General features: G+C 29.9%; 2 protein-coding genes across 2 annotated transcripts; one reads left to right on the forward strand and one right to left on the reverse strand.

Moving 5' to 3' along the window:
- Nucleotides 1-1,833: 1,833 nt before the first annotated feature.
- On the reverse strand, nt 1,834-12,767 carry RON5 (rhoptry neck protein 5; the record flags this gene model as incomplete). The annotated part of the gene is made up of 30 exons (XM_029003536.1): nt 1,834-1,946; nt 2,230-2,331; nt 2,510-2,572; nt 2,903-2,974; nt 3,131-3,205; nt 3,326-3,430; nt 3,623-3,667; nt 3,796-3,852; nt 4,039-4,071; nt 4,229-4,265; nt 4,592-4,704; nt 4,872-4,946; nt 5,125-5,343; nt 5,736-6,113; nt 6,314-6,688; nt 7,078-7,459; nt 7,745-7,947; nt 8,125-8,247; nt 8,489-8,569; nt 8,794-8,916; nt 9,499-9,579; nt 10,016-10,081; nt 10,250-10,324; nt 10,479-10,538; nt 10,673-10,861; nt 10,996-11,022; nt 11,369-11,401; nt 11,637-11,750; nt 12,135-12,230; nt 12,707-12,767. The coding sequence occupies 30 exons, from the start codon at nt 12,765-12,767 to the stop codon at nt 1,834-1,836; spliced, it is 3,576 nt and encodes a 1,191-aa protein (XP_028860472.1).
- Nucleotides 12,768-15,022: 2,255 nt separating this feature from the next.
- PmUG01_05032650 (conserved Plasmodium protein, unknown function) lies at nt 15,023-15,438 on the forward strand (the record flags this gene model as incomplete). Its single annotated transcript, XM_029003537.1, has 2 exons — nt 15,023-15,166; nt 15,418-15,438. 2 exons carry the CDS (start codon nt 15,023-15,025, stop codon nt 15,436-15,438), a joined length of 165 nt encoding a protein of 54 aa, XP_028860473.1.
- Nucleotides 15,439-17,584: the final 2,146 nt, after the last annotated feature.

Raw genomic sequence — 17,584 nt, forward strand, 5'->3', positions numbered from 1 at the left:
AGCGGAATATTGAAAAAGCGTTAAACAGCTATGTCTATAAAAACCAGTTTTTAAAAGTGCCTAAAATTTTTTTTTTTATTATTTCTGTCTATAAATGTACCCATGTATGTGTATATATATGCATATATGTACAATTAAGCGTATTATCAAAATTTTAAGCGTTTAACAAAAATATAAAAAAAAAATTTATACTCCTATATGTATAGGATATAAACAATTTCCATCTTCATTTCCTTAAATTATTATGAATATGAGTTGAAAATTTATGAATCTGTTCATATTTTTATTTTCCATTTCAAGTTGTTGCATCCTTTTATGTGCACACACAAAAAAGAAAAAAAAGCAAAAAAAAAAAAAACATGTACCATTCTGAACGGTGCATAATAAATAGAACAAAAAAATAAAATAATAATAAAAATTAAAATAAAATTTAACACAGCATAACATAACGTAAGCATGAATATGAAGGTAATATAAACGTTAGTATGAAGGTAATATAAACGGAAACATAAAAACAATATAAATGTAAAAGTAATATAAATGTAAATATAAAAGCGAACGTAAATACAAACAAACATTACTTAGCAACAGTTGTTATAAAAAAAAAAAATCGCCAAAAAAAGGAAAATAGGGAAATAGGAAAAAAGGAAAATAAGAAATTAAGAAAATAATAAAACAGGAAAATATAAAAGTAGGAAAATATAAAAGTAGGAAAATATAAAAGTAGGAAAATAAAAAAATTATACATACGTGCATATAATAATTGAGTACTTTCTTTTTTCCCACAAAGTTTAAAACAAGAAGGGGTAATGATAGTGTTAACTACACAATGATATGTCATATGAGATTTTCTAAAACGGTAATATAACAAAGTCCTCCTTTTACAAGTAAAATTTTAATACAATCATTTTTAATAAATTTTTTGCCGTTTTGAAATTAGACAGTTTTGTACATTAACATATTTATGCTTGCCATAAAAAACGGGAAAAAATGTAGGTGGGTGGACCGGTAAATGCTCAATGGATAGCAGAACTGGCCCATTTTTATAATTTTAGTCCAAAAATAAAGAAAAAAATAAATTAAAACCAAAAAAAAGATAAAATGAAAAAAGCAAAAAGCAAAAATCAAAAATCAAAAATCAAAAAAAAAAAAAGACCGAAAAAAACAAAAAAAACAAGACAGCAATATATACTTAAAAACGTTCAAAAAAAAAAAAAAAAAAAAAAGGTAAAGAATAAATACATATGGATAATGCACATATGAAATCTAAAACATAGGGCAGCACAGAAAAGAGGATATTATAAAATGGTAAAAAAATAAATGCCCCCTGGTACAATTGAAAAACTAAAAATTAAAAAAATGAAAATAAAACATAAAAAAGAAAGAAGCAAAGACGAAAAGTGGAAAAAAATAAAGGAGAAACGAGAAAAGGAAAAAAAAGGACAAAACAAATGGACGAAAAAAAAAAAAAAAAAAACATGCCCCTGAAATGTCCTATTACACACAAGCCTGTCAAGCCCGTCTCGTTTTTAAATGCGGAAAATATGCGAACAGCAAAGTCGTGAAACAGCTGTACATTAATTTAACACATAAATATACTTAAATAAATAAATATATATATATATGTACATATATGTTCGCACATTAATACGCATAAAAACAATGAAATAATAAGATATAAAAAAAATAGCTAGGAGAGTGAATTCTTAAAAGAAAAAAGAGCGCTACAAGGACTTCATTTTAACCAAAATAAAAAAACATAAAAATAAAAAGATGTACAATACAATAATATAAATGAAAAAAAAAGAAAATAAGTATACTTTTCCAACTTGTTTAAGGTATTCTTGTGTGAACAATAATCTCATTGCCTTTTCCTTTTTCGGCTTTTGTAACAAAATTCAATATCCCGTTCAACGTGAACGTTGCATGTTTTAGGTTTATGACGGCTGTGGCAAAGGAAAAAAAAAAAAAAAATGTACACGTAGAAGCTGTACACGTAGAAGCTGTACACGTAGAAGCTGCACATGTATAAGCTGAACACCTATATATGTGTATTTATAAACGTATGCATATATGTACATACATGTGTTCATACGCCTGTTAGCGTATCATATATGATGAACTGAAACAGGTGTTTCTAAAATGGATAGTGTGAAACAGCATAAGTGCTTGCTTATGCGCACACACTCATGCAGTCAAGCTTTTGTGCAATGTATTATTTTTTCTTACGCGTCGTGTTTTTCAGTATTTGTTTTCCATCTTTGTTTAGAATAATAAAATTAACGGTGTTCGCTAACAAATTTCCATCCACATCCCTCGGTAGGAAATCTCCTACATTTTAAAATGCACAAAAATATATGAAAAGGGAAAGAAAAATAAAATGATGAGGAACAAGACAAAATAAAACTAAACAAAATATGAGTGATGCTTCATTTTAATGCAACAAAACGAAATATGAGTTACGTTCCTCTTTAATGCAATATAAATTTTTTGCTGTTTCATTTCAAACCTAATATACTCTTGATGCTTAGTTTCTCGAGTAGTACCCATGCATAACCGTCAAAAATGGGGACTACAAAAGACAAAAAAAAAAAAAAAATTTAGTATGATATAATTTGATTTAATTTGATATAATTTGATATAATTTGATATAATTTGATATAATTTGATATAATTTGATATAATTTGATTTAATTTGATATAATTTGATATAATATGATTTAATTTGTTTTAATTTGATTTAATTTGATATAATTTGATATAATTTGATATTATTTGATATAATTTGATATAATTTGATGTAATTTGATTTATATTTTTATTAATGTAATTATGCATTTGGTATAATTCCATATGTGTGCAGGTTCACTCGCACAAACAATCGATTATACGGATGTCTTACGTGGTTTTTCCGAAATGGAGCTCAGGGCAAATTCTGCTACCCATCCAACACTGTATCCAGCCCAAACAATCCCTACAATATTAAAAAGTTGAAGCGATGAGACGTCAAAGAGTGCAAGAATGACGGAATGAAAAAGAAACGGTACCATTTTTCTCTATCCTTGTAAGCAAAATATTGTATATGTATATAACACAGTATTTTAGCTACGTATGAAATGATATAAGTTACTTTCATTTTGCAATCCCATATCTCGAAGGGCAAAGGCAGAAATGTAATTGTTTCCATCGTAAATAACTATGTTAGCTGCAAATGGGAAAAATTAAACGCATAAGTGTTTACGCACACATGCATACGTGCATACAAGTGTACATATATGGATACATAAACTCAGACACACATGTACGTATCTGTAAACGCGTTCACTGATTGTTTTTATAAACATGTTTTTATGGCTAGAATTACCACTCGGGTTCACAATGGCATAGTCAAACTCGGATATCTGGGTATTGTCGGAAAGGACATAAAATCCTAGGGAAAAAAGAAAAAGAAGGAATTATGGACGATGAATAATGGATGATGGATGTTGACGACTTAACAAAAAGACAAAACAATTATATATATATATATATATGTATATGTATAAATGAAAAATCGAATGAACATATATGTTCACTTCCGTCTTGTATTAAATAATGCCAGTCTTTTTCACTCCGTCCTTACTTTCATTTTCTTCATCCACTCCTTTCATTACAATCCGCTTGACATCTGACAGGGAGAAACAATAAAAAAAAAAAAAAAATTTGCATTACATATATAAATGTTAATGAGTTATATGTTGTAATGTATTTTGCATAAACATATTTGCAAAATAGAGTATGATAATTATTATTTACCAAATGGTCTTAGTATCTCTAGCTCATCAACGAACTCCCTTCCATTGTACACTTTTCCTGAGTGAACAAAAGTGAAGGATCCATCAAGTTGTTAGGCAGGCAAGTGCGAATGAAAGGGAAAAAAAAAAAAAATAAAAATAAAATGAAAGGAAAATACAAAACAACAAAATAAAATGAAAAATATGGACGATCAAAAACAGCTAAAATAGCCAAGTGGCAGATATTTATTTTAATAAATTATACTATTTTTTGATAGTCCTATATGAAGCGTATCGCCTGATGGGGAAAATAAAAAAAAAAGGGAAAAAGATAAGAATAGATAAATATAAATACGCACACACATATACACGTATATATACATGTGTGTATTTATAAAACAAACATAACAGGCGAAACACACAACAACAGGTGCATATGCATATGGTTAAGTCACTGAAGTCCTTTGTCAGTAGCTCCAAAATGAACTTGTCCTTTTCATACGGTCAAAGTTTTCAACGTTCAGGTGATATCCTACAAGCGAAGGTAAGAAAAAGAAGAAGCGATACGATTACAAATAGGCAAGTGATATTATAACTAATGAGCACTCGATACGATAAAAAAGCATGTAAATTCTATGATTCTCGTGTGAAATGTATAGAAAGCAAATTCTTGCGAGTTTATAAGTTACCTCCGGTGTAAAGGAGACCATTAAATTTCCGTGCTACAAACAATAAAAAAAATAAAAAATAATAAAATAAAAACAAATTAGTGCTATATGACAGCACGATATGTGGTTTTTCTCAATTTATTATCTTACGTTAATATATTTATTATTTATCATTTTATCTTTTTGTTTTTTATATTTTATTTTTTCATGTTTTATAAAATTACCGCCAACTTTCAGCGAAATGGCACTGTCTGGCTTTATCCCTACAATATGAAAAAGGGAAAAGAGAGTCATTGAATTTGTTTGTTCATAAATGTGTACATACATATGTACATATATACATATATATATATATATATATATATATGTACGTATATACATATACCCACATGAAGAAATTGTGTGTCTGTTCGTGAATCATCATCCTTACCTTCTCTAGTAGTTATCGACTTTTTGAAGACGTTCATAATTTTACCCTTCAAAATTTTGAGTAAACCCACATTTTCTGAACAGGGAGAAAACAAGAGGGGAAACAAAAAGCATAACAATGTGTGGTTGTATGTAATGTGTAGTTTGTAGTCCGCGTACAACATACATGCACATTCGCACATTTTCTGCGCGCACTATTACACACTCGGACGAGCCGACTCTTCATGCATATTTTCTGTAATATTTTAATTTACTGTGGACAAAGAAACTAATTTGATCTCTTTCCAAATCTCTGATCTGTTTGTCATTTCCTTCCATAAATGGACAAAAAATACTAATGCTACTTTCTTTGTCCATATAATTCCTAATTTTTAAATACTGTAAACTGTTTAGAGTTTCTTGAATTAAATTTTGCGATTCACTCATGTTCTTAAGACGAGATACATCTTTTATTATCTTCTTAACAATGTTTTCTGCAGAGAAATTGGAAAATAGCAGTTTGACAGTGCCTTCACTCGTTAACGCGCAGTGCATACACATACGTAAATACATACACGTAAATGCATACACGTAAATGCATACATGTAAATGCATACACGTAAATGCATACACGTAAATGCATACACGTAAATGCATACACGTAAATACATACACGTAAATGCATACACGTAAATGCATACACGTAAATGCATACACGTAAATGCATACACGTAAATGCATACACGTAAATACATACACGTAAATGCATACACGTAAATGCATACACGTAAATACATACACGTAAATACATACACGTAAATACATACACGTAAATACATACACGTGCATAAACTATACAATTGTACGCGTTTGCCCACCCACTTACTCGTAACGTTTGCGCATATATAACGAAGGGACAGCTCCGATTTTACAAAAACATCATAATTAATTTTATTTTGTTTCTTTGTATTATTGTGTGCAATAGCACCTCGACTGAAATACTCACATCTCGTAGCTGTGTCAACAGCAATTTTTATAATATCTAGGGGATCACTTAAGGAGGGCATAAGTACCTTTAATACTTTACGTATACTAGGTTTTCTTATAGGAATACGTGTTGCTTTACATTTTCTATTTATTATACCCAAAAATTTTTTTTTCCTTATTCCTCCGTAATCGTCTATACATCCTAGTACGATTTCACTAGTCTTCCTTTTGCATCTATCGTAAATTATTTCAACAGCTTTTTCCAAAGGACCCGAGTCTGCAAGGGGGAGAAAAATGTGGGTAGAAAAGTCGTGTAGAAGCGTGGTATAGCCAAATGGTAAAGAAGAATGGTATAGAAGCATGGCATATCACAATGACGTAGTGTAGTAAGATGTAAAGGAACTAAATAGATGTTTAAGCAAATATCAAGCGAAGGGCGCAGGTGTAGCCGTGGGCGTGCATGGGTTTTTGTCTTACTGTGGATGAAGTAGGATAGGAAAAACAATTTTTTAAATCTTGATACGTTCGGATTTTGTAATGAAATGTATTCTTCATTTTCAAATACCCACAAGGAAAGAAATAAAGATATATACTGAGCAAGGAGTGTAGGTGTATATGGGATTGATAAAAATTTCTTCTTTAACATTTTAACTAACTGACTTATTATTCGTTGTACTTTGTCTGCTTTTGAATATCTTAACAAATAATCTGTCTCTGAAAAATTTACTAAGTCGTTGTAATTCCTTGGGTGAGCTGAGCTTTTTCCTAGAGTAAATATTTTCTTCAGATTTGATGAAAAATTGCTTAGAAAGCTAGATTCATACTGTTCGATCATCGTTCTTATGAAGAAGGCTGTTTAGAGGGGGAGTGGGATGGGGGGAAAAAAGGAAATGCATCGTACATGTGCAGTTGCATTGGGAAAATGCATACGGAAAAGTATTCAAAAGGCACGCATCAGGCACACGACATACTAGTAACGGAACGGCTTCACACCGTGCGCGCAGCTCTATTTAATTTAATTTAAATTTATTTTATTTTCCTTTATTTTTACTTTATTTTTACTATATTTTTACTATATTTTTACTTTATTTTTACTATATTTTTACTATATTTTTACTATATTTTTACTATATTTTTACTATATTTTTACTATAATTTTACTATATTTTTACTTTTTTTTTATTTCATTTTTATTCCATTTTATCTTAATTTTTTTTTTTTTTTTTTTTTGCGTGTTATACTTAGCTGCAGATTTATAGAAATGAGAGGGGAAAAGTTGTGCACTAAGAAATTCGTATTTGTTGATGCCTTTTTGTTATAGTTGAACCATCTAAATATAAAACCTACATTTCTAATTTTGGACGTAACAAATCGTTTTGTTTTTATCCTTCTCGAGGAAACGAAACCATAAGAAGCTGAGTAAATATTCTGAATATTATTCCACAGTTCTTTTGTCATCTCAAACAAGTAATTAAAATTTTGCGATGTTTTTGCCAGTAAACAAGTTTTTATAATATCATCAATTGCAAAGATTGCTTCATTTCCCGATCTCTCTTCAGGTTCTTCACGGAAAAAATTAAATGGAGCAATCTTTAAAAAATTTTGTTTTTTGTTTTTTTTTACCTGCACATGGTCATAAAAAAAAAAAAAAAAAAAAATGGGTTGTGTAGGACAGATATTTATAAAGGGGTGAAATGATGCCAAAATGTAAGAATCTACAAATTAAGTATAAACTGTGATAATATTGAGATAAATATGTTCTCACGTTTCTATCTCTACATGCACGTATATATATATTCATGTATATATATATATATATGTATATATATGCATATGTATATATACAACGTATACATATTCATGTATGTGAATGAGCATGAACCTACACAACCGTATAAATATACTTACATTCTTCTTTTTCTTTTTCCTGTCTATGGTTGTATTTAGTAAGTTAAACTTATCAGAAGTGCTAATCGAGCTGATATCAATGAAACCCTTCTCAGTCAATTCAGTAGCAGAGTTTAAGTATAGTAACATAATTAAAATTAAATCTGATGCTGTTTCTATATTGTAAAGTTTATCTCGATAATAATACATAATAATTTTTATCACTGCAAATGGGGGGAAGAACAGAAGGGAGTAGTTTATTAGTGTAAACACAGATTCGCGGGGGTAGAAGTAAGAGTGTACGAACAAATAGGCTCATCTACGTATATATATATATATATATATATATATATATATGTATATGTATATGTCGGTGAATTTCTTTATTATGCACGCGTTACGATCTGCTCTCCTTTGAAGTGTGTCTGATTCCTTGAACTTTCCTTTGTACTCGTCCAAATAGTAAGGCGCATTTACAGTGGCATCCACGCACTTATGTGAGCACATGTCTACGAAGCCAAATTCTGATGCAAAAGGGAACGGATGAATTACGTATATATTAGTGTCTACTTATGCAGGAAGTGGGTATATACGTGTGTATATATGTATGTATATGGATAAATTTTCTTTTTTTTTTTTTTTTTTTTTTTTGTTTTTTCAAAAAAACATAAAGCGTTAGGGAAAGGCGCGTCCTTCTTGTAATAAAGAAGCCCTCGAGAAATAATTGCTTTTTTTTTTTTTTATTTTCTTCCTCTTTGCTTGTACTCTTTTCCATCAGTTCTGCCGTCTTTAGCTTAAAAGAATGCAAGGCTTCATCTAGTTCTTTCTCCAGGAGTATAAGTGTACCTAAGCGTGTAAAGTACACATGTAGGTAGTGTAAGGGCAGGGGTTCAGCATTAGGCACACTTGCATTAAAGCTGTATGCACATACTATTGCATACACAGGGAAACGTACACACAAACATACGCAAACACACGAAAACATCGCTTATACGTTATATAGTAAAATTCCATTTCGAAACGTTTATCTATATCCGTTTGCAGCTTATTCGAGGGGGAAAGAAACTTACCATTGTGAACCATACTATTTATTCTGAACTTCAAACGTGGAAGAAATTTTTTGAAATACCCCAAATCATTGTTTATTGACTTTTTGTATACCTTTTCGAACATGAAACTCACTAGTACGTTTCCTATGAAGGGTGGACAATAACATGATAAGTCCATGGTACGGTACAGACTAATTCATGCAGGGACTATATTTATTCTACACACTATTATACACGCTATTATACACGCTATTATACACGCTATTATACACGCTATTATACACGCTATTATACACGATATTATACACACTATTATACGCACTATTATACACGCTATTATACACGCTATTATACACACTATTATACACGCTATTATACACACTATTATACACACTATTATACACGCTATTATACACGCTATTATACACACTATTATACACGCTATTATACACGCTATTATACACACTATTATACGCACTATTATACACACTATTATACACACTATTATACACGCTATTATACACGCTATTATACACACTATTATACACATTATTATACACACTATTATACACACTATTATACACGCTATTATACACGCTATTATACACACTATTATACACATTATTATACACACTATTATACACACTATTATACACACTATTCTGCACTTTACTGTGCACACACTCGTAATGCACTATCATTTCTCTTTTTCTTTTTCACACGAACCTAGCTGCCCGCACACATCCGAGTGCATGGGAGACATGTAATTAGTAGAACCCCCATTATGCTCCTTTAACAACTTGGTTACTACACAAAAGAAATGAAATAAGCACGATATGGATATGATGAACCAATCAAGATGGAGAAGCACCTGGCGGTGCAAAATAAAAAAAAAAGAAAAAAAGAAAGAGAATTACAAGTATCAAAAGTACATACAAGCACATATGAGCACATATGAGCACATACAAGTACATACAAGTACATACAAGCACATACAAGTACATACAAGTACATACAAGTACATACAAGTACATACAAGCACATACAAGTACATACAAGCACATACAAGTACATACAAGCACATACAAGTACATACAAGTACATACAAGTACATACAAGTACATACAAGCACATACAAGCACATATGAGCACATTATGAGCACACAGTACACATACGCACATTGAAGCACAAGAATATCCCAGCGCATTTCTGTCTTTTATGAAAAATAAATGATGCACATACCATGGATACTATCATTGACTAATCGCTGCACTAGAAGGTCCGTTTCGAGTTGTTTAATGTTTTCATCTATTTGGGAAAAAAAAAAAAAAAAATACGTACATATATACATACATATGTACATGTGCACGTGCTTATATACGTACGTACATATACGTATATGTTCACTCATGAATGCTTCCTTGTAGCATCCCCGCTATATAACGCAGGATAACCAAAATAGCAGTTTCGAAGTACCTATAATCCTAGCCTTGACATTTTTTTTCTTCTTAACTTCCTTAACGAAAAGATTATTAAGAGCTCTTTCAATGTCTAAAAGGGAAATGTTCATGTAGTAATGTGAAACTCATAAAAAATATTACTCGCATTACTAGCACTACTCGCATTACTAGCACTACTCGCATTACTAGCACTACTCGCACTATTCGCATTACTCTCACTACTTGCATCTTTTATCCTTTCTTACTTTTTTCCGTCTGGTATTTTTCCTTTAAGGATGCATTAGTGTACCAGTCGAGGGTATACTCTGCAAGAACGAAAGAATACATTGTTGAAGGGGGTACAGTTACAAGTGGTAGAGAAAAATTATCGTTATGCACCGGTTAGGAGAGGGGAGAAAATCGATGCATGTGTGATATATTTCCCTTATTTTAATTTTACTTGAAAAAACAAGGGGTTGATCATTCCTTATCACATCGAGGGAGTGCATAGTAGCTAAGCTTTCCTTGAGTAAAGCCGATGCACGGATAAAGTTATTGAGGCTGCTATAGTTGTATCTTTCTAACTCACGATTAATTTTTGTTGAAAAAATTATCATCTCGTTGTTTAACTTTTGAAGATAACGTACAGCTAAGAAAAGGAAAAGGGAGGAGGGGGTGAGGGTTTATTATGTACCTTCCGTAGTGCATTAACGAAGTAAAAAACAATATAATAAAAAATTAAAAAACAGAAATACTCGCAGTTTTGATCTTGTATATTTTTACCTTTTTCGTATTTGCTTTTCTCGACATCTGTGCAGGGGACGAGTGGTTATGTAGTCATACATAAGTACATGAAAAGAAACGTGCACAGATGAACATATGAACAAAAGAACATATGAACACAAATGTGCATACATAAACATATATAAGCATATGTGTATATTAATATACAATATTAAAAATGGTCGAAGAGTTTAATGAGTTAAATTCTATTTAAAATGAAATTATAGTATGTACAATACAGTATGACATTAACAATGTATTAGACTTATGTGATAACTTCTCTTCGACTTTGATAACTATTTTATTTTTTTTCTTTTATTTCATTGTTATGTTGATACTATTTCACTGATATATTGCACATATTTTTTAGTACCTGATGGATCTGAACTATTTTGACTTAAACCTCCTAAAAAAAAAAAAAAAAAAAAAAAAAAAAAAAGTATAAAAACAGCCATTCGTTTTTCTATATGTCCATTTTAGTTGTGGCTTCGAGTAAAGTGTCTTATGTACAAAGAGCTCAAGAGTAACACACAAATGCATGAACATACATGCATACATACCCACATTAACACATATATATGTTTGCACCATTGCATGTACACATGTGTATGCACACTTATGTACGTTTTTTCTGAACTTACCCAATATATGGGGCTTTTTTGATCTCGAGGGAACAAACTTCAGGGCCTTCGGATCAAACATAACATTAATCGAGTCTATATTTTTCATTATGGACTTTTCCAATTTGTCAAGACCTTCAAGAATGGTGCGAAAAATGGGATAAAATGGGATAAGATGGGATAAAATGGGATAAGATGGGATAAAATGGGATAAGATGGGATAAAATGGGATAAAATGGGATAAGATGGGATAAAATGGGATAAGATGGGATAAGATGGGATAAAATGGGATAAATGGGATAAGATGGGATAAAATGGGATAAGATGGGATAAAATGGGATAAGATGGGATAAGATGGGATAAGATGGGATAAAATGAAACAAAATGAGATAAAATGAAACAAAATAAAATGGAAAAAAATGAAAATGCCATAAATGAGGCATTTAACAATAGCACATGGTGAGAGCCACATAATACACATGAAAAGTATAACTACAAAAAGAATGTGGAATATTTTACTTTTATTTGGGTTCTCCTTTCCATCCTTGAGACTCTTTTTTATAGGATGTCTACTTATATGCAGTTTTGGTGGAATAAGTTTTTCGAAAAACTTGCCTGGAGTGATAATACATATGTAACGTTCAATTTTTATATGAATGAAAATTTAAAAGCAACAATGAATTGGAATAAGGAAAAGACAGGAGTGTTCACATAGGGCATGCATATACGCCCACTGTGTTGTCCTTGTCTTTTGTCATTATGCCATTTTGTCAATGTGTTGTTTTTCCATATTGCAATTTCCCATTTTTCTTATTTTATTTGCCTTTTCTACAAATATGCTAACAGCTGCGTCAAGTGGTAGGCATACTTGTTGGACACTACTGATGTGAGAATAGCAAGCTACCAAATGAGCAAACAGATCAACAAGTAATGGCACAGAAAAAGAGTTTTGAGCGTACATTAGAATGTACGTGCAATATATAACACGTACATAAATTATACGTACTTATAATACGCACTTATGTGTGTGCCCATTTTACATGCACGCGTAATAAGTTTTCGCATACGTTCATGCTAAGTTTGCTTCTTACTTGATATCTCCGGGAGCAAGTAAACGGCAAAGAAGTAAATTAGTACATTACACTTCAACATATTTTATGGAAAATATAATCAAAAAAAAAAAAAAAAAAAAAAAAAAAAAAAAAAGTACGCACATATGCGTATACTAAATGTATGTATATGCCTCTATATAACCACTTAAAAATAGAGGAATAAATGAAAAGACGAGTTTTGGTTGTATACAATTTATTGTGTTGCGCAAGTATGTACATATGTATATATGTATATGTACATATCTGCATGTGTGTTATTCTTCTATAAATGTGTGCTAACAAAGTTGTCTATTTAGCTAGCACGAAACTGCGTCATTACGCTATTTTTTCTTTTTCTATTTTGTACTTCTGTTCTGTTCTTTTGTTCTGCGCATATTCTGCGCATATATTTTTACTAATATATTCTGCGCATATATTTTTACTAATATATTTTGCTCATATATTTTGCGCATATGTTTTGCTCTTACATTTTGCGCTTTACGTTTCGCTTATATTTTTGCCGCATACGCATTTCGCTTATATTTTGCGCTTATATATTTTTTTATTATTTTTTTTTCCTTTTTTTTTTTTTTTTTTTCTTTATTTCGCTATCTTTTCTTTGCTTCATTTATTTTTATATTGAGAAGGGGAAAATTTATGCAATGATTTTCCGTAATGTTGATAAAGCGAATGCACACACACAAATAAAAAAAAATATTAACTTGTGGACTTTTATTGTATAAGCGTATATACATAAATAAGCATATGTGTACATATGTACGTGTACGTATGAGTACATCATAATACCATAATTCACCTGAACATATTTGAGATACAATTTACACGTTTTATCAGTGTAACAATGGAACTATTAACTGTAGGAGGTTGTATGCACTTGGTGGCATTTCTGCATGAACATTTTATTTCTATTCAATGATTCAAAAAAAAGATATTCGTGAGTAACACATTTCTACGAAGATGTATTTGGACGTGACAATGCGACACATAAGTACGTACATAAGTACGTACATAAGTACTTACATGAATATATATATATATATATATATACATACATAGATACATACGTACATACATGTACATACATGTACATGTATATGTATTTGTCGCATGCTGTTAAAAGCCGATTGAACGTACGAGACGAGGGGAAAAATGAAACCTCATTTTTCTTACCCCACTATACGATTTGGCATTTTCCCATATTATCATAAGAGTCTGTCACTTGCCAAAACTCGAAGCTCATTATACCATATACATGTTCACCCCGTTTTGCACTTTTCGTACTTTTTTAACTTTTCGTACTTTTTTAACTTTTCGTACTTTTTTAACTTTTCGTACTTTTCGTACTTTTTTTACTTTTCGTACTTTTCGTACTTTTTTTACTTTTCGTACTTTTCGTACTTTTTTTACTTTTTGTTCTTTTTCTTATATCATTTTTTTCGTTTTTCTTATTTTTCTCATATTTAACATATAAAGGAGAATATGCATACATTAAAATATTATAATATAATTGCATATTTGAAAACTATCACAATATGTACATAAACATACAGAGCAATTAATCGATAACCCATTTTTGTAAAGGTGAAGAGAAACAAATTAATTCCCAATATTTTTTATATACTATTATGTAAAGTGTAAGAAAGAAAAAAAAAAAAAAAAAGGAAAAATGGAACGGAGGGACAATACAGACATACATACGTACATTTGCTATTTGCAGAAATATATATACATATGTAAGCAGCAGGATGTTTAAAAAAAAAAAAAAAAAAAAAAAAAAATACTGAATGACACAACGTGAACGAGGCATTAAAGAATATACGTTGCATGATAATACATATATATATATATATATATATATATATATATATATATATATATATAATTATGTAATTGCGTAAGTTATTAAGTATTTATGTACGTGCTAATGTGCATATGGGTTTCTTAAACATAGTGCTCGAATAATTTAGCGTTCGAATCATTCCTAGAAAGTATGCCCTTTGTGTCATTTTGCGAAGTTATGCTTTTTTTTTTTTTTTTTTCTTTTCAAGATAATTATAAATAAATCATTGAAGCATTCTTTACAGTGCTACTATTCACGCGTATCATTGTATTTTACCTAGTGTACCCGTACATGCTAACGTGCTAGCAAACAAACATACGAACGTACGAACATACGAACATACGAACGTACGAACATACGAACATACGAACGTACGAACATACGAAACTGCTTTTACAAGAACTAATACTAACGCAAATACACACACCTTCGTGTTACACTTTGCCCCGTTCAAAATGTCGTATGGATGTGGGACTATTTGCTTACCTATCATTCGAAGATCTTTGCTGTTTTTTTTAGCTGTCGAGGCTACGTATTCCTCCTATGACCTTTTCTTGAAGCCCGGTGCCATTTATGCGTACTATCGATTAGGGGAAGTGGTAATGCATACATGTACTTGTGCATACATACACATATGAACACACATGCGCATACGTACAAATGCACACACATGAACATACGTACAAATGCACACACATGAACATACGTACAAATGCACAAACGCACATACGTGCATGTAAGGGTATGCTTAATTTCCCATTTGTATACCCGCATTTGTGCTATATGTAGACATTTGCAGTTGTATAGATGTTTTAAAAATATTCGACTTTTTTTTTTCTTTTCTTTTTAGTTTAATAAGGGAAACAAGTAATTTTTAGAAATTGCTTTTTTTTTTTTTTTTTTTTGATGAGTTATACAAGGTGATATTCTAAGGAGCAATTAAAAAGGAAGAGTCTTATTCAGTTTTACGTATGTGTATTTGCAAGCATGTATATTGTGAGCCTATCGTAAACTTCTAGACTTGACTCAAGTCGACTTCTCCGTCCATTGTAAAAGATGAAATCTTTTCATTTAATAATTTTTTTCACAAAAATGTAGCAGTTATAACGAAAAAAAAAAAAAAAAAGCTAGGGGGTAATTATGTTACAAGTACTTAGCGGAATAGACGATATATTTATTTCATTTTAATTTATTTAATTTCATTTTAATTTATTTAATTTCATTGTAATTTATTTAATTTCGTTGTAATTTATTTAATTTCATTGTAATTTATTTAATTTCATTGTAATTTATTTAATTTCATTGTAATTTATTTAATTTCATTGTAATTTATTTAATTTCATTGTAATTTATTTAATTTCATTTTAATTTATTTAATTTTATTTTAATTTATATTATATATACATTTTTTTTTTCATGTAAATGATCGAATTTCATAACGTCAAACGAACAATTTATATTATGAATTGTCCTTTTTAATGAAACAGATTACTCTTACAAATATGCGTATCTGTAGTACATAAAAAGAGATGTTATTTCATTTTATTTTTTAGCTGCATAGTTTGTACCATTTGATGTATATAAACATTAATGTGGGTACACATGTGTATATATGCACACATATTGATATACTTGGAAAAAATGAAACATGGCTGCTTTATAAAAAGCGCATGTAACGGGAGAAAGAGCAAAGAAAAGAACAAAAATGAGACGAAAAAAAGAGCAAAAAGGTAAAAATACTACAAGCATTTTGTATAATTTCTTATTTGTGGGAGAGGGAGAGCAGAAATATCTTGTTCTCTATAACTACTAAACATCCTTATTCGTAACGAATTCCTATTCAATTTTACATTTGTAAATTAAAATTAAATGGCAGTAGAGATAAGAAAATTTTTATTCTTTTAATTTGGTGTGCAAAAATGTTTTTATTTAATTGCATTGTACTACTGCTTTTTTTATAGAAATAATTTTTAAATTCGTAGAAGTAAAAATATCAGAAAAAAAAAGTAAAGCCAAGTGTTTTAGTTTTTCGGATGCAAAGCTCTTTTCGCTAATTTCCTCCCTTGTGCACGCTACTCCTTAAATAATAACATAAGAAAGGAATATAACTATGACTTTAATTTTTATCCACGTGATGAAATAATTATCAACAAACTGCAGTTATGGAAATAATTTTTTAATTGAGTTGTATGCCATTATGTGTCTGATCAGCATGGTTTATATTTTTAAAAGGCAGCTTATGTATCCCCCCTTTTTAATATACAAGGGTTTTCTTTTCTTTTTTTTTTTTTATATTTGCTCCATTTTGCTTTACTTTTATGCTTCACTTATATGTCTATTTAACAGTTTATTTTTTTTATCTACCTTTTTTATTTGTATCATGTTTTAAAAAAATATAAAAAAAGATTAATTGCGTACACATTTTGGAACATAAAAAGGAAAAAATAACAAAAAAAAAATATCCTATATATACATAATACATACGAATGGATACCTGTGCATATAATATATGAGCAAAATAATGTATATACATAGCGTAGCACATTATTCGGAATAATTTTTCGCCTTAGATAAACCGCTGTACGTTTGTGGTGCACGTCCGCGAAGCAAAATTTTCAAAGAACAAGAAGAAAAATAGTGAGTCCGTATAATCTATCTATGAATATACATACAACACATATATATGGTATGTATGTATATACATATATATATATGTACATATATGTATGTATGTATTTTTCATAATGCGATTTTTCAAACGGATGTTCTAAATATGCGTTTACAATTTTACACTTTTAACAATACTTCTTAATAGCTTAATTTTTTTTTTTTTTTTTTTTTTATCTCCCTTCTCGAAGATTAAAAAAAAAAAAAAAAAGTTTAAGAATAAAATTACAATTATATTATTGTAAAAAAAAAAAAAAATTATAAATGCAATTCACGATATATATTATATGTACATATATACATACATATATACACACATACATACATATATACACACATACATACATATA

Source organism: Plasmodium malariae, assembly GCF_900090045.1.
Source record: "Plasmodium malariae genome assembly, chromosome: 5".
Classification (NCBI taxonomy): Eukaryota; Apicomplexa; class Aconoidasida; order Haemosporida; family Plasmodiidae; genus Plasmodium; species Plasmodium malariae.